This window comes from Cardiocondyla obscurior, linkage group LG11 (genome assembly GCF_019399895.1).
Source record: "Cardiocondyla obscurior isolate alpha-2009 linkage group LG11, Cobs3.1, whole genome shotgun sequence".
NCBI classification, from domain to species: domain Eukaryota; kingdom Metazoa; phylum Arthropoda; class Insecta; order Hymenoptera; family Formicidae; genus Cardiocondyla; species Cardiocondyla obscurior.
The window spans coordinates 5,543,388-5,566,318 of record NC_091874.1 but is presented as its reverse complement, the minus strand read 5'-3'; the positions used below and the strand labels follow the sequence as shown (position 1 = coordinate 5,566,318).

General features: G+C 36.2%; 3 protein-coding genes across 4 annotated transcripts in view; 2 read left to right on the top strand and 1 right to left on the bottom strand.

Annotated features, from left to right (window-relative positions):
- Sol1 overlaps nucleotides 1–6,580 on the top strand; it is a 221,682-nt gene extending 215,102 nt beyond the window's left edge. The window contains exon 13 of the mRNA XM_070663475.1: nucleotides 29–6,580. Within this exon, the coding sequence (XP_070519576.1) occupies nucleotides 29–108 (80 nt within the window). The 3' untranslated portion in view covers nucleotides 109–6,580. The remainder of the gene's footprint in view (nucleotides 1–28) is intronic.
- Nucleotides 6,182–12,522, bottom strand: LOC139106586 (aminopeptidase N). Its single transcript, XM_070663473.1, has 15 exons — nucleotides 12,335–12,522; nucleotides 11,983–12,087; nucleotides 11,641–11,900; nucleotides 11,207–11,401; nucleotides 10,919–11,059; nucleotides 10,470–10,805; nucleotides 10,224–10,374; nucleotides 9,978–10,104; nucleotides 9,713–9,803; nucleotides 9,250–9,433; nucleotides 8,432–8,642; nucleotides 8,041–8,318; nucleotides 7,717–7,916; nucleotides 7,361–7,537; nucleotides 6,182–7,224 (listed from the first exon to the last, which is right to left on the bottom strand). The coding sequence occupies exons 2-15, from the start codon at nucleotides 12,064–12,066 to the stop codon at nucleotides 6,738–6,740; spliced, it is 2,922 nt and encodes a 973-aa protein (XP_070519574.1). The 5' UTR covers nucleotides 12,067–12,087; nucleotides 12,335–12,522; the 3' UTR covers nucleotides 6,182–6,737.
- A 1,020-nt stretch (nucleotides 12,523–13,542) lies between these two features.
- On the top strand, nucleotides 13,543–22,599 carry LOC139106592 (endoplasmic reticulum aminopeptidase 1). Of its 2 annotated transcripts, none has more exons than XM_070663482.1 (17): nucleotides 13,543–13,810; nucleotides 15,234–15,424; nucleotides 15,575–15,899; nucleotides 16,599–17,010; nucleotides 17,135–17,290; nucleotides 17,549–17,860; nucleotides 18,104–18,284; nucleotides 18,505–18,658; nucleotides 19,022–19,103; nucleotides 19,523–19,697; nucleotides 19,815–20,007; nucleotides 20,174–20,451; nucleotides 20,655–20,833; nucleotides 20,901–21,068; nucleotides 21,214–21,354; nucleotides 21,427–21,508; nucleotides 21,633–22,599. In XM_070663482.1, the coding sequence occupies exons 1-17, from the start codon at nucleotides 13,762–13,764 to the stop codon at nucleotides 21,795–21,797; spliced, it is 3,243 nt and encodes a 1,080-aa protein (XP_070519583.1). In that variant the 5' UTR covers nucleotides 13,543–13,761; the 3' UTR covers nucleotides 21,798–22,599. The 2 variants fall into 2 exon arrangements, with proteins under 2 accessions (XP_070519583.1, XP_070519582.1); XM_070663481.1 differs by having other exon boundaries at nucleotides 15,219–15,424.
- Nucleotides 22,600–22,931: the final 332 nt, after the last annotated feature.

The window sequence follows — 22,931 nt, the reverse complement described above, 5'->3', positions numbered from 1 at the left end:
AAAAATGACTATTTTTTTTTTATTAAAGGTACCTCGTCTCTACAATTGTTACTGCTGCTGTTGCTGCTCACGAACTGTCTTCTCCTCGGTGGCCGAGGCTCGCATTAAAAAAAAAGAAAAAAGCAAAGGCGGCCACGCAGGCAGATCCTGGCTCAATTTACAACGAACCGCAGCTTCAAGATTGAGAGCCATCCAGAGTCATCGATAACTTAGCTCACCGAAGAAAGTGACGACTTCGTTGACAAATTTGTCGAAGAGGAGTGTGCCACCGAAGTCTATTATTCGACCGGGACATGAAGTCTTAAATTTGTCCACGCACCCCTTCTCATTCCACCCCCATTCGTCCGCGTCACGTTAACTATTTCGAGGGGAAAGCATTGGCCGTAAAATACTTTTATTTCTAAACAGCGGGTAAGAGAAACGACTATAAAAACTGTGTCATTCGTCGGGAATTTTTCGCAGCCCCATTATCGTAAATGGAAAACGTGGAATTAATTGGCTGCGTGATTAAATTACCGATACCCGAGTGGAAATTCATTTGGCTAATCTGATTTTGCAGCTAGTGGTTAGATCGCGCGGATTAAATATATTTCTTAACTAGTGACTATCTTCAAAAAATTAAGTGGTCAATTATTTCTTCGGAAAGAAATTCTTACTTTCGGGGAAGTGCAAGTGGATTTCGTTTCGTGACGGTTCTGCAAAGTGGAAAAAAAAGTCTTACGGATCATTGCCACTGTTTCGATTTAAGTGAATGCACTTTTCATGCGCGATTTGTGTTTATCGTTACAATTTCACTTTGATCGCGGATTCGAGAATTGAATAGAGTTCGCAATTGCGAAACAATGTTTCTTTTTTTTCTTTTTAAAATGCTATAAAGTTAAAAGCGTGCTCTCTCGAGCCAGACCCAGGTCGAGCGAACAAACGCGAGCGAACGACGATGCCGTTTATCAAAGTAAAATTATTCGTTCGTGTCCACCGAGGTTAACTCGCTCGGCTTAGATCCGGTTTTAGAAAAAGTCGTTTGTCGTTATTTAAAGCTCATTTTACGTGTTCCGTGAACAATGCTTTTCTCCTCTCGCGGGGAACGAATCTCTTAAGTCATCGTAACTGTCTGTCCGTACATCGCTCGAAAGTCATACGTAGGAAAATTTCGCCTTCATAAATACACCGCGGACAGACTTTTACTGTACATCCTCTACACGACTGTGATGTTCCCGTTCTTTCTTAGTTGATTAGAGACGAAAGCAAGTCTGATCATTTGCGACTGTGAACATTCATAATGGGTAATTAGATCCTGGAGATACTCTTAATCGCCGATCGCAACGTGAAAACTTAGAAAGAGTATAGTTAAGTATTTATTGTAAAAAAAAAAAGATTCCGTTTCAACGGGCAAGTGTTAAACTAACAGGAATATTGCGTAATAATCTGAAATTTCGGATTTTGAATCCAGTGAGAATACGTAATCGACACGTTTAATGGAGTATATGAGAGCGATTAACGATTGCAGTTCTTAAAAATGCGTATTCGGTTGAACGGTTCTGGCGATAAATGTTTCAATAATGAGCAATATGTGATCGACCGAATTTACGGGCTAGTGATGATTAAAGAGGGATATTTTGGAAACATTTTTTGAGCTTGTGGACAGCATCAATAATACACAATTCGATAACACGGTACAATGGTAACAATACCAATTCTTTCTAATTCATATTTTATCCGTATGTTGCAAGGAATCGATCGTATTCAAGCTAATCGCATTAGCAAATTACGGACTTTTTCGTTAAAGCTTTTAATTTTTAATTATTTTATTGAATAAAAGAACAACTAATGTTTCCAATCCATATGTATTAATATTAATAAAACTGTCATACATTTATTTTAAATAGAAATAAATTTATAATTTTTAGGAGATAGAAAAGATAATATTAGACGTTGGAAAATTTTTATTTAATTACAGTAAATAATTTTTTTTAATAACGACAGAATCTTTTAATGACGAAATTTATATTTTAAAATTTATATCGATATTTAAAAAGTGGCAGTGAGAGAGATAACGCATTCCTCTCATACTTACAACTTGCAGCTCTTTTCATGCAAATTTGTAGGAGTGCGTCATTGGAATACACTACACATGTACTTCATCAAAGCGTTAACGAAACGGATATCATTTCACTTCAAAATTAATTTCATGCGTTTTTGCGCTGGACACGCGCGTACAAACAACAAATGTAATACGTCCGGTTTGAAAATTGTTGATGTTGATGCCGGTTCGTCATAAAGATACGAGTAAATAGAGTGCCCGTCGGAGAGTGCAGTCTGTTACGGAATTATTTATATGACGACTATACAAAACTCTCTTGAGAGGAATAAGAGACGAGAACTCGGCTCGTTTTAGATTCGGTCGAATGCACTCGTGCTGCGTCAATATAACGTGGGGCTTCTCCACTTAAGAAAAAAAGAAAAAGAAAAGAAAATTGATTTTGAAACGAGTTAGCGAAATTATCGGCCCGGCGTATTTCCTCGAGCTTACTACAGCGATTATGATAACCAGATAGCGTCGTGTTCTAAGGGTTCTCCGCACGTCGAACGTACAGTCAGTAAATGTCTGACCGTATTTTCGCAAAAGTCGTGTCAAAGGGCACGAGTTCGAGCTCAGTATGTGCGTGTACGTGCGAGAAAATCATCATGGAAGATAATACAAGTGTGAGGAATGAGAATGGACTTTTATGAACTCGATATCAAATTGTGTATCTATAGATACATAACTAGGTAGCAATACTGTCATTGTGTACGTTAGACTCTATCGTACGTCGAGTACTTTTTAAATAGATTTATAATATTTTTTGTAATTTTAAATAGGTTTCTAATATGTGTTGGTAAACGATTTTTCCTGAAAGTTTCTGATTGATTTCTGCAAGAGAGTGCTGTGCTCACAGAAGTGCGACTTGTACTTTTACGTGTTTGTGTGCGAGATGCAAGATGAGCTCACGTGTGCATGTATGTCTGTGGTGTGCGATCGTTTGGAGATCATTTTCGTTTTCTGTTGTTCACACGTTAACGGAGGATAGGAGAGAAAGAGAGCGGAGGATAACACTATTAGCAAATTGAATATTTAATTGGCACTATTAAATGCTTGCATGTAACTATCACCGTGTAAATATTGTTACATTCGACCCGTTTCAACCGCTGTCACTATAAATAGCCACACTATCTCAATCCGTACTAGAAAATCACGATTCGAGGGAGCCAATACGAGAAGCGGTAGGTCGCAGCTTTGACAGTCGGAGAAAGTATAAATCACTCTTTGTTATCAATTCAACCCCAACGCGTCGGCGGAACAGCGATATTTATTATATATGACCAGTATTTATTATATATGATCAGTATTTGCGATTCGCTGATCGATTGCAAGTTAATTTATTATAGCACACACGTATAAATTAATTACTTACAAAATTAATTTTATGATACACGTAAATTGGCATTAATTTCACGAAACCAACTCTTGCAATCAGTTGATTGATCGGAACGTTAATTCATTATGATACATGCGTATATATTACATCAACGGATTTACAACTATTTTTCGTTTGTAAGATATGCCACTGTCCATGAGTTTGGAAACGTGGTGAGTTCGTAGGGGAAGAAAAAAAAAAAGAATTATCAACGAAATAAATATCTGTTGTTATTTCAACGTTAACGTGTCACAAAGATAAGAGAGAAACTCTACACGCAGCGCAGCCTTCTAAAAAACTACTCAAAGTTGAAGACTCTTTGTTAAAGTATCGTTATATATATTATATCGTTGCATATATATTATATATATATGTTCACGAACCTATGGACAGTATCGTGTATCTCATCCGCCGTTAATTTTCGCGCTTACGTTTAAAAATAAAACGCTAATGAGCAAATTTGTTGTCCAAAATCCGATAACGGCGATTGCTGCTTAAAACGCCCCGTTATTCAAGCGGGGGAGGTTTCCGGGAAGGCACAGCTTAACGGCGTGCGTTCCCTGAATCCTAGAAACTTTTATCCTTTCGTACCGCCTATTACTGGGACCTACGGAATCGAGTTATCCGAGTTGCGCCTGGGGCGCCCCGAACTTTGTCCTGCGGTTAAAACTATCCGAAAGCATCGTAGTCGTGCCCCGGAACAAGGGCCCGGTTCGGCCGTTGATCGGGGCACAGACTTCGATATCCGCTGAAAGGCAGCGGATGTATTTTCTTATTCTGTTTTGAGGCTCTTGCCCGATCGTCTCACGCATAAGTTACGAGAATATAATGCAATCATCGTTACTGTCCTAATAAACCTTCACGTATGAATCCATACGTCAATTTCTACGGTTGTACTTTCATTCTTTCTTACAGTGCTTTCGCCCCCTCTGACTTTTGATGTACCGTATAATATAGCAGATCCATCAAAACCTATTGTAAGCTGCGACGTCAGGCTGAAATTGATTTTAAAATATTTCGGGAGTAGGTCGTTGAACTTCGGCGCGGAACGCGTAGAGCGATTCCTCGTGATCGAACGATTGGCAAATGCAGTTTGATACCATTCACGTCGTTCACGTTCGAAGGAGAAAACTTGAGCACCGATTTGCAATCAATAAAGTTCTCCTATCCGTTCAAGTTCTCCAAGCGGGAAACAACATATAATGCTGAAGAGGCGGTTAAACTTCGTCGAAACTCTACGTCTACAAGATCGTTAAGCGCGCAAAGGAAGCTGCTTTGTCGCTTAAGAAGCTGCGAAACGAGAAACTCTCTTGCGACGCATCAACATCTCAGCATAATTGTTTGAGATAATTATCCTCTGTGTTTAGAGCCAAGATAGATACTATCATGAAATCAGTTTGCCTCAGCAAAATCCGTCGGCAGTTCCAAAGTAAGTAATACGCCGGAATATGTGGACGGTCATTCGCGAACAGCGGGGAAATAAAAATCGTGTTATGCAAATCGTCATATTACAAGATCATATATTATTTTATACATAGTATTATTTTAAAAACTTAAATGAGTATTATTTTTCTCTTTTATATTTTTTTCGTTTATCCAATGGTTCTTTACGAACAGTTAATACCATTTTTAACATAAAAACAGCGAGTATCCGAAAACACTGGGGAAGTATTACAATTATAGGAAGTGCAAGTTGGTGGCATGTTTAAAGCGCCGCCAATTCTGTATCTGGTGGTGGGTGGTGGAATCCATTACAGAAGAGGTGTGGGCATAAAATTGCGGGAATAGCAACCATTACAAAAGAGGCGTGGCCGCAGAATTGGCGGGAACCGCGCTCTTGTCACCAACTTATTCTTTCTATACTTTTAATAATTCTCGAGCGCTTTCGGATAGTCGCAAAGTCCCAGAATTGATAAAATTTATCATCTGGTTAATTTTTAATTTTTCGACTATCTATATTGTTGCATAATTAAATTACTGTTTATATTTAATCCCAAATTAAAATTAAATATTTTTTATTTGAATGCACTTTATAATTACACTAGATGAAACAATTACATTCGAACATTAGAATAAATTAGGTTTTTATGACATGTTTCATTAAAAGATGCTCTTTATTTATACTGCATATGAGAATAAAAATTATTGTTAGTTGCACTGCAAATCACATTATATTAATAGAACAATTAGCTGATATAGAATGATTTCATTCAATAAATTAACTCTAAGATTTAAATAAAAGTAAAACAATTAAAATAAATAACAGAAACTGTATTTAATCTTATATTTAAATTTAATTCAATTTTAATAACAGAAGTAAAATTTAATACGAAATAGTTCTCCTTTATATATTACTTGAGATGCATTTGACATTTGAAAAAGTCCTGTGCTTATACGACGTCTAGCGGCCGGCGCAAACAGTTCTGACTCTGACTTACCTTTTTAAATGGATAACTACTTTACGTTTTTTATTCGTTTAAAAAGCTAATTTATGCATACGTTACTCATCAATTTTTTAAGATAGGATAAATAAGGTAATGTAAATTTTTAATTAAAATTGGAAACATGGTTTAACTTCCATCTTTTTATTTTAACTTAAATATAAATTTACAGTTTCTATCGACATGTTATTCGTTTATACTACTCCAATATATGTATATCTAAAAAAACATTTTTTTTTTTAATTTAATTGAGTATTAATATCGTATTAAAAATACTCATACGCATACAATACTAAAATTTATTTATCGACACAAAAACTTATTACATTGAATCTTATTGTTAGTTAAATTATTTCTTAATCACGAGCGACGTCTCTTTATATTTCTTCTCCTGAGAAAGAATACTTTAATCGTCTGCAGAATAAATATCATGAGCAATAACGATCTTTATTCGTTTTACAAAAATAAAAATTTAAATATATAATACAACTTATTTTTTCAAAATGATTTCTAAATTACTGTATTTGTTGAAGGAAAGGGGGAGGAAAAAAAAATCTACGCTTGTCGTATTTTAATTACGCTGTCGCGTTTTCCAATTGTTCGGCTTTCTAAAATACTTATATCGTGTTTGATAGGAACTACGCCACATTAATTTTAATTAAAAAAAAAAAGAAAAAAAAACAATTAGAGAGTAAAATTATTAATACGGTGCTACCTATTTTTCAAGCATGCGAAGATATTATAATTATGACTGAAAAAATAAATCGGATACTTTAAAGTAGTTGTGAAGATATTAAATTATATTATCTTCATTTATCGAGAAAGTCTCGAGTTCACTTAATTATCCGTGGAATCGGTCTTGGATTGTTTCCTGCTTGATCGTTGTTGGTACCACAGTTGTTGAAAGAACGGACGTGGATGTCAAAGCTGTAATTGCCTCCAAATCTTCCTTAGGTAAATTTTTCATAAGCCAGCGATCTATTACAGGCACGTTTTCTTCGTTCCATTTAGTTTCCTGATTAATAATTCTGAGCGCTTTCTTGATGATGGCATCCGCTGATTCGAACTCGTCTTTGTGATCTATATAAAACTTGGTTACCATATCGTAGCCTTCTTGTGTGTTAAACGACGATGTTGCAAAATTAACGATGCCATCCCAGAGGAAGGTCTTGTTCTCAAATTGTTCTTTCACAGTGTACCAATGCTCGTGTAAAAAGTTGAACAAGGTTTTGTAGCCGGTCGCACTGCCGGTTAACATACTGAAGATCAAGTGAATGTCTGCGTCCGTGAAATTCTCATTCTGGTTCAGCACAGCCACTTGTAGCAGTCTGAAAAATGCAACAAAAAAAAAGTAAGTAATATAAAAATTTATTTATCAATTTTATCTACTTGAAAAAAATTTATTTATTCGAAGGCAAAAATTGTGCGATTTTAATATCGTGGAATTTAAAAACTTATACTGACTTTTCGATCTTGTTCGCGTCCTTTGGACATCCGGCAAGAGTTTTCAATAGATACGTGCGCTCGTTCTGCTTTCTAGCCAAGCTGGTCTTCGGGAAATTTATAACACGCTGTAATCCGAACTCCCATTCCTCATCCGTGCCCCATTTAAATACGGGACAGAGGAATTTGTTGGCGACTCTGCAAAAGTATAATTTTCGTGAGTTTAATAATGTTTTTTTTCTTATTATCGTGCAATTTTTTAAAAGATTTTTCCAAATTCATTTAATTATATAAAATACGTAAACCTGATCGGTTCACAGATTCGTATAAATTTTTAAATAAGTAAATAATTTGTTATAACAATTTTGGACACCAACGGGTTTCCTTTATCCGGCTCTTCATCGGTCAACCATTTCTTAAATTGATCTCTGGCTTCCTTAACGCAAGGTTCGTATCCGGCGCGGCAGAGGAAGTTCTGCATTAAACCACGCATGTGAGTTTTCCAAGAGGGCTCGTTGGGTTCTGGATTATCTCCAAGTTCCAAGTAAAGAGGTTTCAATAAGTTTCGAATGTACGCCTAAAATCAAATTATAAATTCAATTAATTATTTTTTTAATTAAATTTATTTTTATTTAATTTTTTTAGAAGAGCGCAATTTTTTACTTAACATCGATATTAAATTTTTTTACTTAATTTTTTACCTCAAACTTTAAATATACGTCCAGTCCCTCGATCCGCCGACCGATATGATGAATCATTGTGAACACCGGTTCCCAAACTACATGGCTCTTCTCTTGCTTGAGGAAGAGGGTCATGTTCATTGCGACGCCGAAACACAGCTCGCCGGCATACGCCAAGTTCCACGCGTCATGCAGAAGCTTTGCTCTAGTTAACGGAGGTATCTTTTCGCGATCTGGCCCTTGTAGATACGTTGACAACATCTTCCAATTGCACGAGTCGTAATTCACCGGAAACATTCCTGCCGAGAAACGTTAATTAAATAAAAAGAAAGAACCAATTTTTGTAACTATACTGCAGTTTAGGAAAAAAAATGACAATTGCTTTTCTTTGCAAGTGCAAATAATTACTTACCTATTTCTTCGGGATTTACAATAATGAAATTGTTTTTGTCGGTGATGTCTGAAGTGGTGAAATTTTTTGGTACGTTTTCTTTTTTCAGCCACACTGTGGGTTTGGTATTAGTGAAGTTTAATTTATCTTGCGCCTGCATGACGATCGGAATGTCCCACTGATATGATACTTTCGCCGTTGATTGCGGTGGTATATCTCTCAAATATACTTTCTGCAAAAGTAAACGAGCTATTACAAAAAAAATTATACAATAAGATAATTTTTTAATTTCTCTTTCAGAAAAATTTTTTATTAAAATTTTTACATATTATTATATTCTCGATTATTAATATATATATAAAACTGTATAAAGTATAAAAATATTTAAATTAATCTAACAATAAATCATATAAATAATTTGTTTAATTGATAAATTTGGCGTTTTAAATATTTGTAAATTGTGAAGTTCAATATATCACTGAGTAAAAAGTTTGATGCAAATTACGTGCGTAATTACGATGTTTAATTAATGTATTTCAATAGAAGCGAAGCTTCTGACGAATTGCGTAACACGTGTTCACAGCACACTAAATACACGAGTCCTTGATTTTGCTACTGCTTTGGAATAATATGATTATTGTATCACGTGTCGTTTTGAAGATTAATGTTAATTAATTCCTGCCACTGAAACAAATGTAACTTCCGTTAACGAGAAAAATTCTTTAACCGCGAGCAAATAACGCACACGTGGTCATCTCCGTTTCTTTATCTGTGCGAAAATCGCGCCTGCCTTCCCGCGTCGCGTGTCCTTGCAGAAATAATGCTTTTGTCCAGCTTACCTGAGTAAGATTAATTTTTCCAGTTTCGTAATCGCGAATGACCGTGACCAATGGCACTCTGTCCCGATTAATCCATGTTGCGGCGATACCGTTGATGGTCAAGCCTGGTGGCAGATTGTTCGACTCGTTGGCCACATCATTCAGATACGTGAAAATATCGTTGGCAAAGAAGGTTCTGCGATCTCTAACCGAAGAAAAAGCACCGACATTTTAAAATTCATAATCTGAAGTCAGTCGTGTAGAAACATAGTCGGGAAGCAGTGTGTAATAAAGTAATTAAAAAATAATTGTTTAGTTGCGATTTGGAAAAGTCGTGAAGTGTTAAAAAAATTTTGTTAACAATTTAAAAGCTTAATTTACTTCTATCTGTCGTGGAAAGACGGAAGTTTACTTTTACGTAAAAACGCTAAATTGCCGGAGATAGGAATCTGCTTCCCAACTAATTGACGGAGGCAATTACTACTCTTTCGATTGTTGATGGAAGAAATTCCTCACGCTCCTCTGGAACAAGTCGCGCCCAATTGTGTAATTAAACATTCGGAAAACCAGCTCGGCTGTAAAATTTTTAAGTAAGGTAATTGACTTTATTCTATCAATCTATTTAATTAAATTATTTTTAATTAACTAATATACGTAATTAATTCTCAAATTATTATTATTTCTCTTTTTATATTGCGACTTCTGTTTTTATTATTAATATTTAATTATTATTGCATTAGTTTAATAACCTTTTGTCCATGTTGCTTCTTGCCTAATACCAGCTACTCTCGAGAAAGGTGCCGTCTGCGCAAATTCGTAATACAGAGGATACAACATCGTCATCGGCCACTTTCCTTCCATTTCATTCGGATTAAGCTGTTTAAAATATAAAATTATTTTTTCTCGGGAATTATAATCAGTATTAAATTGCAACAGGTATTGTTACACTTAAAAATAACGGTCCATATTTAGAATAAAGTATCTCACGGACTTACATCAATTGTTGCCATAGATGCCAAAAACGAATTAAGTGCCTTGTTCACTGGCGCGTCGTTTCGATGATACGGTGTTACAGATTGGCCTATCCATTGATAAAGAACTTCGTACGCAGTGGTCCAGACTAGAGAACTGCTGAGCTCACTTTCTCTAAAAAAAAGTAATTAAAAAAAAAATTTGATTTTTTAATTTCATATATGCTGCTTTGCAGAGAGATAAAATTATTTTCGTGGATTTTCACGCACTTAAAGAACATAAGACCCCAATTGTCGGAGGCTTTAGAAGTGCTGTACATCGGAATCGCCATGACATCCAATTTCGGCAAGCCGAGGGAGCAGTTGAAGTAATTTTGCAAATAATTAACAATTCTCACAACCTTATTGGGAACGTTAAGCAGCGACTCCATAAACTCTTTGCGGCCCCAAACCTTCACCTGCAGTTTCCTTCCGTCTATCTCATTAACTTCTTCCGTTGGCTCGATGTTCTCCAAATCCGATATCACGAGGGCAAATTGATTCGTCGACATCCGAGGTGTCTCCGCGAATTCCTCTTCAATCTTGTCGGACGTCTCGCGCCGAGAGCTTAATAAAAACAAAGATTAAAAATAATCGGCAAGTTTGCTAAAACTGACGCAAGTTAAAGGATAGTTCTTTTTTTAATTTTTTTTTTTGGCACATTAGTGTGACATACGTACATTACCGGCGTGTTCGAGAGTGCTGTCAACCCACTAGGATACGATAAACTTAGCTTGAAAGTCGCTTTATAAGGCGGTTCATCCATGCAGGGGAACATCTTCTGTGCGTTGTCTAATTGTAAGTAAGTGGCGATAAAAGGACTGAAAAAAAAAATAAGTAACGTTAATTTTATTGTCATTTTCATTGCGTTGTTATTTATAAAAAAATTACTAAGATATTTGTACGTTTTCTTTTTAACGGTGAAAATTTATCTCAAAGTGTAATTAAAAAACGAATTATGCACTTACTGTTTTTTACCGTCGGAATCCATGTACGCGCTTTTATAAAGTCCAGTGGTTTCATTAAGTGTAAGATTTCCAAAGTACGTAATATCGACTTCGCAGGCGCTTCCTTCCTTCAGCATTTGCTCCAGATGAATAATATACCAGGATTTTTTAGTTTGCCGTTCGGTCCTCGCGATATTGAAATATTCATCTTCCGTTCTGTATTTAAATAAAAATATAATATTTAAAAAACGTGCTTGAATTTTGCTGTTATCACTAACAAATGCAACGAATAACAGTTAATACAACTTAAATTAAAAATAATTATTAAAATTACGGTAGTTACTGTCATAAAAATACGTCGGCTGTGCAAAAAAAAATTAATTAATTGCCGTATATTAATTTACGTTTAAATTACGAAATTCTTGTGTCAAACTTAATAAATTTAATTTACTTACGCATCGTCGGTCGATGATTTAATTAGTCTAATGGTGACCAACGAGATCTCAAGATTCGGATGGATATTTAATGTTATCCTGTCGCTGATGTCGTACGCCGTGAAATTAATTTTAACACGACCGTTAAACTGATTGCTCTCGATGAAGGGTATTTTAATATCCACGTGGTAACTGGTTGGCCTGACTTCGTTCGGTAATCTGTATTGTCGCATTTTCGAGTAATAAATATCGTTCAAGTCGATACTGCGCTTCCATCGGCCCTACGATCAAACGAGCAATGTTTTAGTTAACGATTGAATTATTGCAATTACAATAGCTCTTTTAAATTTATTAACACTGTACTTGGACATCACTAATGCCTCGAGGAAGTCCGCACGTTATCGCCGACAGTAGAACGAATCCTGACAGTAATGTTAACCACATCATGGTGAATGGTATAGATTGAACCTGAATATTGCAGTTGTGTATTTAATGCAAAATTATTCAAACGTTCACTGTGTAAAAAATAGCAGTTTAAACTCATTAAGAATTTAGGGAAATTAAATTAAAAAGATTCAAAAAAATATACTAAGTGATTATCTCTCGACTTTTCGGACTTTCCAACAATCTAAACAAAATTTTATACTGCCTTTGTAAATATATTATAACACTTCGGATTTGTAAAATCGCGGTTTAATCGATGCCGGGTGCTTACGGCGTTATCCTCGCATCGAGCGTGCACGCCTGAGGGACGCAGAGGACGATCTGTCGTCGACGTGCGACCGCGGTTTACCAAGAGCCGGCTTAGGTATCACCGGTACCACTGCACCGCCACGCTAGTTGACCTTGATACCCTTTAAAAAAGAGGCGACTTCCTCCAGGAAGAGCTTAAAATTTTTGAATCGACTGCGTGATAGCGTGGCTGCGCGCCAACTATCGCTTGAACGGTTCCCCGTTCGCCGAAAAGCGACGGAAATGCATGGAAAAGCCGGTGCCGGTGCCAGCCGCGCGTGATGTAACACCTCGAGAATCGGATTCAGATCCACTTAGGGTAAATCGGGCAGATCGTCCATCCATTATCCAATCTGACGATCGCGGCCGTCGCCGCTGAAGGGGAGTTTAATCGCGGCGGAGTCAATCCGGATGCGACGAGGAGACGACGACGTCAACGGCCAATCTGCGGTCAACGGTGTCGACCATCAAATGGGGAACAAAGTGCGTCTCAGGCAAAGGGCGTCATCGCCTACCGCGAGGACCTTGGCGCCATTGTGGTCCCCTTTAAACACTCGGTGCTAGCGTGCATATTTATCTACATTGCGTCGTCATAACTGACACGTGCTGCTAATATGCGTTACCGGCTCCTGGTACCGACCCCGGACCAAGCCCAATGTGCACTTGGACCGCGATACCACATCGCCTTAATTGAACTTGATGGAGTGTTTTTGTTCATGAGTTCATCTCCCGTGGGGCTCCCGCGCAATAACTGGGTTAACTCTAAGCTGTAATCGAGAACGTTATAAATTTGAAGAATCGTAAATGAAAACTTTCAACGATAATGCCATACTGCATGCTTAAAATATTAAAAATTAAAAAAAAAAATAGTGCATTTATATTATCATAAATAATGAAGTTATTTTCTTGTACGCTATTTTAATTTTTAATTTAACATTTTGTTTAAAACATTATTTTTTATTTGATTATTATACAGTTTTGTAAAGATAAAAAAAAAAAAAACTGTGTTAGTTATTTTATCTTTTGCGTCGGTACGTGATGATACGTCGTGATGTCAGACTTCGTTTAACGTGTTGCGACAAAGAAGACTAAAACGTGAAAAAAAAATCGATGACTTTTATCGTGAATTATGGCAAAAGCGCATAAAAATAAGAAACAAACGTTGAGAACACTAAGAACCGACGAACGAAGAACGTAAGTGGGGGACACCGTGAGTGTTTCTCGGCCAACATCCACACCGCAAGGTAGAACAGCTAATTGCAGTTGTACCTGCGTCACCTGTGCGTTGCCATGCTCGCAAGTTTGGTTCCGCGTTAGATGCGCATTCATTTCCGAAAAATCGTTTTTTCACATTTTTGTGCATTTTTCTTTTTTCAAAATTTATCCGTATTATTTTATTAAATTATAACAATGAGACGAGGATCAGTTAGCAGTTGGCAGTCCTACGGACAGCGAAATTGTAAGTAATAACAGCTGTTCTCACTTTTTTTATCGTTACCTTTGTACTTCTAAGCTTGCGATGGAATTACATTTAAAATAGAAATTTTTATTAAAAAATAAATTCTCTAATTGTATTTTTGTTTAATTACACTAACAATTATTGCATGAAATTAAAAATTCTTATTAAAAACTATGTTATAAATTAATAGGTTCGCAATTAATAATGACAGTTATTATTTAATCGTTAAAAAACACATCCGTTGTTTAATATTTTTTTATTGTAATATCAATTACATTTGACAATTAAAGCGCGTTTATTACACGTCGTTATTCAATAAGATACATTGTATTTTAAATACTTCAGGAAAACAATTTTTTTTTTACTAAGCCTATCTTTACATCAAATTTCTGTACAAAATTTGTTGAAAAAAAAATATTTCAGTTAATTAATTAAGATTTTGTTACCAAATATAAATTTCTTTATCGTTTAATATTAAACTGCTTATGTCGATACGTATGTAATCATAAATTAATCAGCTAAATTAAATCGTTGCACTGAGCTAGTTGATTGTTAATTTTTTATGACGGTTATAATTCTACGAGTTTTCAATTAACTATGTAACTTACTGTAAAAAGAATTTTTTTTTTTTAATAATTTTATTTATTTAATAATTCGTTGAAATTTTGCAAACATTTTTCACCAATGCTGTTAAAAAAAGAAATTACATTAATTATTTAATTATGAAGTAACTTCTATATTTTGCTAACAACTGCGCACACCAGTAAAAAAAAAAAAAACAGTGCAACAGTATTAGCGTATTATTAAAAGTAATTTTGTTTTCGTTGTACTCCTTGTTACGAATTACATCCGTTAAAATCAATGCAGACTGTCGCCGTTAATACCGTGCGAACGGCACCGATACGAGCGTTATCGACGCTGCGGTGATTACGCGAATGCTAGTTGATACGTAGTCAGCGAATTGCATGTGTGCAAGACCTTGAAATCGCATTTTCCTACCGCGTTCGCAAGTCTATCGCGAATTCCCGCATCACGGGGAACCAATTTCGATGACATCATCCTTGCGTATTCCGCGTTTTTAATATCGCACTACTAATGCGAAATTCGTCGCAGTGATGAGATTGACGCGCTTGAAAAACTTTTCATTTCCTTTAAAATTAGTGCGAGAAATTGTTACGCGACTCATCGATTGTTAACGATATATTTATAAGCTCGTGTCAGCTTGTCAGATTTCTGAAATGATAGATAATAATATTTAATAACTACATTTAGCTTGTGTTCGTGATTAACATAATTAACAGTCAATTTACAAGCGTATAGTCTGTAAGAAAAAAAAAAAAAAAAATCCCAACAATAGGCATACACATTTTGAACGAAACAATAATTCTGCGCATCTTTTTTATCGCAGCTCTAATACTTTCAGCTGACTGCATGATGCAGACATATGAAGGTAATACCGCGTTGCCTCCGCCTTGCGAGGAAATTGTTCATCAGCGAAAAGGCGGCTGGTTTTTGACGTATAGAAAAATTCTCTCCTTTGTTGCCCTCTTTGTGGTCGTTGTGATTGTAGCCGGTATAATAGGATGGAATATCGGCACGATGCCCAAAAGAAGAGTGAGTGAGATTATGATGCATTTTAACTTTATAACTACGATATTTATTGATGATGTAGTAACCCGATATTTTATTAAGTAAATTTTAAATGCAACACATTGGAGAACGTGGCGATGATTTTTCTTAAGCTTTACGCTTTCTTTTGATCAGACGTTCGATCCATTAGCCCTTATCGAGGACGAGGTCGAGGAAAATGATGATACCATTATAGACACGATATCGCCTTTTATTCATCCTTTGAGATACAGCCTCGAGTTAACGGTGTCAAACGATGTCAACGTGACGTCGAAGCTAAAAGGACGAGTCGTCATTGAATTTCGTATGGATGACACGACGCCATTAAACAAATTGTCTTTGAATGCCAGAAACATCACGGCGACACGTTACAAGCTGTCACTCATAGAAGAGAACGGCGTGCGAGCAAAAAGAAGACGTAGGAGACGCGCCGAAGATGACGGCAGCGAGCAAAGCAATGGTATTTCTCTTTAAACATGCCGTATTAATTACCCTACCAATATTTCTAATTAAAATTTTTTATATTTTTCGGTTCGTTACTAAATATAAAAATTACTTACGTTCTGATAATTTAATTTAATTTACTTAAAATATTTGAAATTATTTTTTAAAGATACGTTAATGTACGTGCAATAAAAGTTTATCATTTAAACGTTATGAGGCTCGTGCTTGTTAAATTTGAGTCGTAAACTATGTCACGAGTATGACTCGTGCTTATTTCATTCGGATTATAATCTGCATCGCGAATGTGACCCGTCATTATAAAGCAACGGGTTAATGTACGGTTTAACAAAGCAACAGATTTCTGGTAGCGAAATATGCGCGATAAGATGACGACTAGCCTGCAGCTGTGCCAATATCTAGTACAATAGCGTGCAGGTGGTTAATTGCTTGCATAACCTTCGCGATAAATTCTAAAATAATAAAAAAAAAAAAAAAAAAAAAAAAAGGAGAAACAACATTATTTTCACTGTTTTAATCGTTACGTAATTTAACCGGTTAAATCTAATTACTATTCTTTACTGTAATAAATTTAAAAGACTTGCAATTAGTATGATGAGACGATCACTTGAAAATATTTCTGAAACTTTTGTTTGCTCAGCAAAATAATTAAGTGATCAATTGTGTCTAATGTCGGACAATAATATGTTTAACGCAGATAATACCACCACGCCGATTCCTACCGTAACGTCATCTCGGCAATTGGAGAACGACGAAACAACGCGCGTTGTCGTTACGGACTTTCCTTTAGGAAATGCGACCGTTCCGAGCAATAATACTTCTCTTTTAACGAACGAAAGCTCCTCTGCACTTGACGAGAAAATCGCGGAGTCTGTAAACGCGACGACGCCTGGAACGGTAACGTCTACTATCGCGACTTCCGGTAACGGAAGCGCGGTCGATGTAACGGTAGAGATTCAACGATATGAGGTAGATGCTAATAACGGATTGCATGTGATATATCCGGCCGTCGCTATGAATCCGGGAACATACAGCTTGGAGATCGAATACGAAGCTGCGTTTGACGGAAAGACGATTTATTCGGTGAACATCAACGAGTCCGAAGGAAAGTGAGTCACTTTTATATAATTATTAAACGCACAAAAAAAAATTAACAAACAAATTGCCGATTATATTGGAATTAAAATACTGGTGGCTTAAAGCAAATAATTTGACATATATATTTTTTTGTAGATCATTAATTGGAACGCGGTTGAAATCTGTAGGAGCTCCGCATCTCTTGCCTATCTTCGATGACGTTAAACTCAAGGCTGTTTTCTCGGTGTCTGTGGCACGTTCGCGTGAAGCGAGAATCCTGTCGAACATGCCTCTCAATATCGCTAAAAACATGTACGTATTTCATAATGTTAATTACAGCTGTGTCAACGTTTTGCATGCTTAGAAAACTTTATTAGCTTGAACGAGAGAGGTCCAGTTTTACTATTGTTCTGCCGTTGTTTTATCAACTGTATTTTTACAAAAAAAAAAAATAATAATATAAAAAACACACAGAAAATAATAAATTCTGTAATTAAAAAATAAAACTATAATAAGAGAGTGCAATTTTTGTGAGGCGAGAAGATTAATATGTGGCTTATATTTTTTAAGATCGAACGACCGGCTGGTCGACACCTTCAGCGATACCCCGTTGCTCTCACCTTACAATCTGGCTTTTGTAATGGGCGATATCGAATCGTTGGGTGAAACGAAAATGGGGCTTGATAACACGACGGCGGTAACTTTCTGGGGCGACTCGAAAAGGCGATTACGAGGAATTTATCTTCTCGACAAAGTCGACCAAATTGTTACACGTTTCTATGACATTTTTTCGATGCCTTATCCGCTACCGAAATTGGATATCGTTGCATTACCGTCTCGAATCGTCGATAACTCGGGAAGTCCGGGACTGATATCACTGAAGTAAGAGAATTAAATGTTATCCACAAGTATTATTAATTACTTTAAAATTAATACCTTACTAGAAAAAATTAGAACGTTCCCATAAATTTTAGAAAATTAATAAAATATTATTTTTAATAAATTTCATGTACATCAAATTTTTAAATTATACTTGATAATTAATATTTGATGATTAATCCAGCACATGTTACAATTACTGAATGTTTGATGACTTGCGTTCTATCAAGCTAAATTGTTTTCAAGGCAATCGCTCTTCTACGCCGCGGATCGATCTCCCATGGTCACGAAGACGGACGCGTTAAGCGCTCTGATAAGCCTGATAGGAGAACAATGGCTGGGTGGTGTCGTGAACATGAAGAACTGGACAGACGTTTGGCTACTTGAAGGCTCCATTCTCCATTTGCGACACGCTATGATCGAGAAGGCACATAATTGGAATAATATTTGCAAAATGCATTAACTCTAAAAGTGCATCTGGCAAATAGTATTTTGTGCTCAAAATTATGTTTAATATTAAAATTATGTACTTTTACAGTTAATATTAAAAATTATATATTAATTTAAATATTTAATATATCTTGATAAGAACTAAATAAAAACTTTTTTCCGGGAAAAGCAAAATTTTTATGAGATTGTATTTTCAGATAGATTTGTCAACGGGTTCCAATCTTGCCTTTCTCGCTAATGTGCAATGGGATGCCATGGAGGAAGATAGTTACAGCGTTTCAAAGTCGCTGCGATCGAACGTTAATCCTGCTCATATAGATTTTTCAGGCGAAAATGCTCGGCATAAGAAAGGTAAAGATTATTTTTTCTTCGAGTAATGCTTACGAATATTTAAAATGCAAGATCAGTACTTTGCCTCTGAATAAGTAATATTATATTATTTTATTTTATAATAGTTTAATATTATCTATATTGACACTTGAAAGTGGAGCTGTGATTATTCGAATTTTTTTTACATCTCTACAGTTTTTAATTAATAATTTTTTTTTATATTTAACAAAGTGGAATTTCTTTTTCTTTCGCTCTTTTTTTTTTTTTTTTTTTAAACTCATACAACAATGTCGAATAATCTCAATTTTACTTGAAAGATAGCGTCGAATATACGTTCTCGTAACGCTGTGTAATGTGATTCTGCATTCTGACTGCTTCTTGTAGGTGCATGCTTGATTCGTATGTTGCATGGTGTGATAAACGATACCACCTTTAGGAACGGCTACCGGAAATTTATAACGAGGTGGTGGGTATATCACATTACCGTAGTTTTATCCTCCGGCCAGGCCATTCGTTAATTAATCTCGTAATCCAGGCATCGACATTTATATCATACATTCGCGCGACAGCGTGATTTAGTAGTCGTCGGAACGATAATCGACGCGTTTTACAGCGAGTTATCCCGCTGGCTTTATGGTAATGCCAGTCGTTGAATGTCACGAGCTGTCGACCATTATTCCTCATGCTTCTTTATCGGACTCGTTACGTAAGCGCACCCATCATTGATATACATATTTCGTTGGCATTGAATGTCGCAATGTCGTACAAACGTATAAACTTATGCAACTTTGTCGCATAGTTTACGCAAGGGACACATTAATAGTTCTCTACGTTTTATCGTGGAAAATTGCTGAAATATTTATTAACCGACGTCTCTTCTTTCAGGAACTATTCAACGGCGAACGTTGACGACTTTTGGGAAGCGATGGCAGAGGAAACCGTCGGTTTACCTATCGAAATCACGCTGTCCGACGCAATGAACTCTTGGATTTCGCATCACGGTTATCCGATTGTTAGCGTCATGAGGAAATATAAGGAGGGTACCGCCACCATTCGACAGGTGCAATTTAATTAATTGCTACGAATTAAACTGCGTGGGAAAATCATAATGTGCATTAATACGCATTAATAATACATTTTTTTTTAATATAAAATATTTATTAACTATGTTGCACAGCAAAGATTTACGTACGATCAATCACCGTCTGACACTCACCCAACGTGGTACATACCGCTCGATTATATTAACAACAAAACGAGCAGTGATTGGTCCTCTCCGACAAGGATGTGGTTGCATTCCAAAGAGGAGATGATAGTGCAAAACGTCGGCGGTCATGATTCTTGGGTGGTGTTCAATGTGAATAAAGCAGGTAATTGCACAAATGCAATTTTAAAATCAATAATTTAATTATTTTTTATTTATTTCGAAATTATTGAAAAAAAAATACGGTGCCGAGAAAAGAAATTAATTTTAATATCTTTTATTAATAAAACACGACGCAAGTGTCTGCTCTGTCAGTATTAATTGCTTTCAAGGATATTACCGTGTGCACTACGACGAGGAAAATTGGAGGCTGCTGACACAGGCTTTCGAAGAAAATCATGAAGCTTTCCCGGTAGAAACCAGAGCTTCGCTCATCGACGACGCGCTCGGACTCGCCGCAGTCGGCTTGACAAAATACGCCACCGCTTTCGACTTTATTAAATATATGCAAATGAAAGAACGGCACTACGCTCCCTGGGGTGCTCTGACGCGTCATCTGTTAAAGCTGAACGGTCTTCTTTACGAGACGTCTGGTTTTAGCGACTTTCAGGTAATGGGATTTATAAAAAAAAAAAAAAAAAAAGAAAAGAAAATTAGAAGGATATGTAATTTTAAAGGAATTTGGAAAAATTGATATTTAACTGACACTGAAATTAAGAGGTACCCAACTTTATATATTATAAATTATTTTTTATGTAAATTTTAATAAAATAATAATGCAATAAAATGATAATATAAATGGTTTGATTGCAGGAATTTACGTTAAGATTTACTTCGTCGTTGTACTCAGATGTGGGGTGGAAAGTCGACGAGGGATCGCGATTGACTTTGGCAGCTCTCACGATAGCGTGCGCGTTTGAGAATGCAGAATGCCTCGAGTGGGCCAAGAGTCATTTTGCAAAATTGAAAGATCGTTCCGATGCAGACGAAGTGTGAGTTTGACAAAAGTTATTTAATTTTTTATATAAAACTTTGAAAATAAAATTATTATTGTATTAGTGTACCGGCGTATGCACGTGACGTGATATACTGTACGATCGCACGTTACGGCACGCGAAACGAGTGGAATTATTTTGTTGAGAAAGCAAATACCACCGCGAATCGTGATGAAAAGAATCGGCTTCTGTCAGCGTTTGCCTGCTTCCAAACGCCATGGATTTTACAAACGTAAGTAAAAACTGCGAGCAATAAGAGTCACTGATAAGTAATTTCATCTACTAAATATACTAACGTATTGAAATTAAAAAAGAAAAAAAAAAGAAACTGATAATTTATAAATAACAAATGCACAAGTCGTGTTGACGTACGTTAGGATACTTAGCGAGCTTCTCGAAGGAAAGCTGTATGGCGAGGATGAGACGCAAAGGATCTTAAAAAGTTTCCCGCAGAATCCGGTTGCTGCACAAATCGCCAGCAAGTTTGTGCAAAATAATTGGGAGGTTATCGTCACAAGGTACTTTGAAACCTTCTTACCCTTTTCGTCAAACTTGTAAGTAGATTACGATGTTCTCTTGTGTCCGTTTAGATTCTCTAAATCTCGTCCGATCTTAAAAGCTTTTGCATACGCGATGACGAACGGCTTGATCAGCGAGGAGGACTTTGAAGACGTATGTGTTGTTTTTTATTACGCTACGCGTAAAATAATTATTTAATTTAAACGATACAGCAATAGAAAATACAAGTAGCTTTATTAATTTTGCAATTTTATTAATTTTTAATTTTATTCGTCAGTTTCAGACTTTTAGTGAGGATAATCTTGAAAGTTTAAAGGTCGTAGGATATACTATGGCGATGGTTGAAGCACGCGCGAAATTTGCGATAAAGTGGCTAAAGGAATCCTTGCCGGAGGTACAAGAGTGGCTGACGGCAAACAATTCCACGGAAAAGTTGATATGAATAATTGTATAATCTATCGAGCACGATAGGAGACAAAAAGAACGTCCGGAGCGTCTTGCGATTACCGATTCGCTTTCGCGAATTGCGAAAAAACTGCGAGAACCTTTTTCTACGACAACAAGTTTTATTTCTCCGTATGCTTTTGTCAAGCATGATTACAAAACGAAGCAACAAGAATCTCGTCCTTACATCGTGTAGCCTTAGAACGACGGTCGTTAGTATAATTAGTTAGTAGGTACATATTTAACAAACGATATACATAATAATCGTATCTAACGGTGGTAATTATTATTCCAATATTTACCGTAAACTCCCCCATTCTCGCTCATTAACGGCTCGCTATTGCTATACGGTACGTTCGTTTTACAACACACTATGTTATCGTTACAATAATCTATTCCATACCGTCCTTACTTCCCTCGTCTTCAACCTAACTCGTTAAATGCGTTTAGTACGGTACTCGCAAGCTATCAAATACGCAGTTCAAGGATTGGAAATGATGACTTATCGTCGGCTAGGACTCGGACCGTTGGAGATTAAAGTCGCCTTGTATTAAAATCGAAGTCTTAAAACGTACACCCGCGTAACCCTATCTTCTCGCGCGTGTCGAAACACTTCGGGACGAGTTACAATCGCAAAACTGCACGGCGCCCGTATTTTATATGCCTCGGCGACGTTCGATTCATTTTTCACGGCTGCAGTTTCCATTTTATGTTTGCATTACGTGAAAATTGAACTCGGCGCATTCGGCGCTAAATGCGCATTTATCAGTTTCCAAATAAAATTTCTCGATACACGAGAATTGTTCTAAAAATGTTTTCCTTTTCCAATCTTTTGCACATTGTAGGGATTATTTTCGAAATAAGATATATCTACTTACTTCAAACAAAGGTTGTATAAGGAAAATTTATAAATTTGAACAATTTTTATTTTTTCCTGAAAGGTTTCTCTCATATGATAGGTTTTATTTCGTAATTAATCCCTTCAGTTAATCGCTTGGAAAAATATCGATCGTTTATTGTCTTCATACAATTCACTCGATTTTATTCGCACTATTATCGGTGTTGCGTGTGAGCGCATTGTCGACATTCTAAAACGATCGCATATGTCTATCGGTATAAATATGGATAAAAT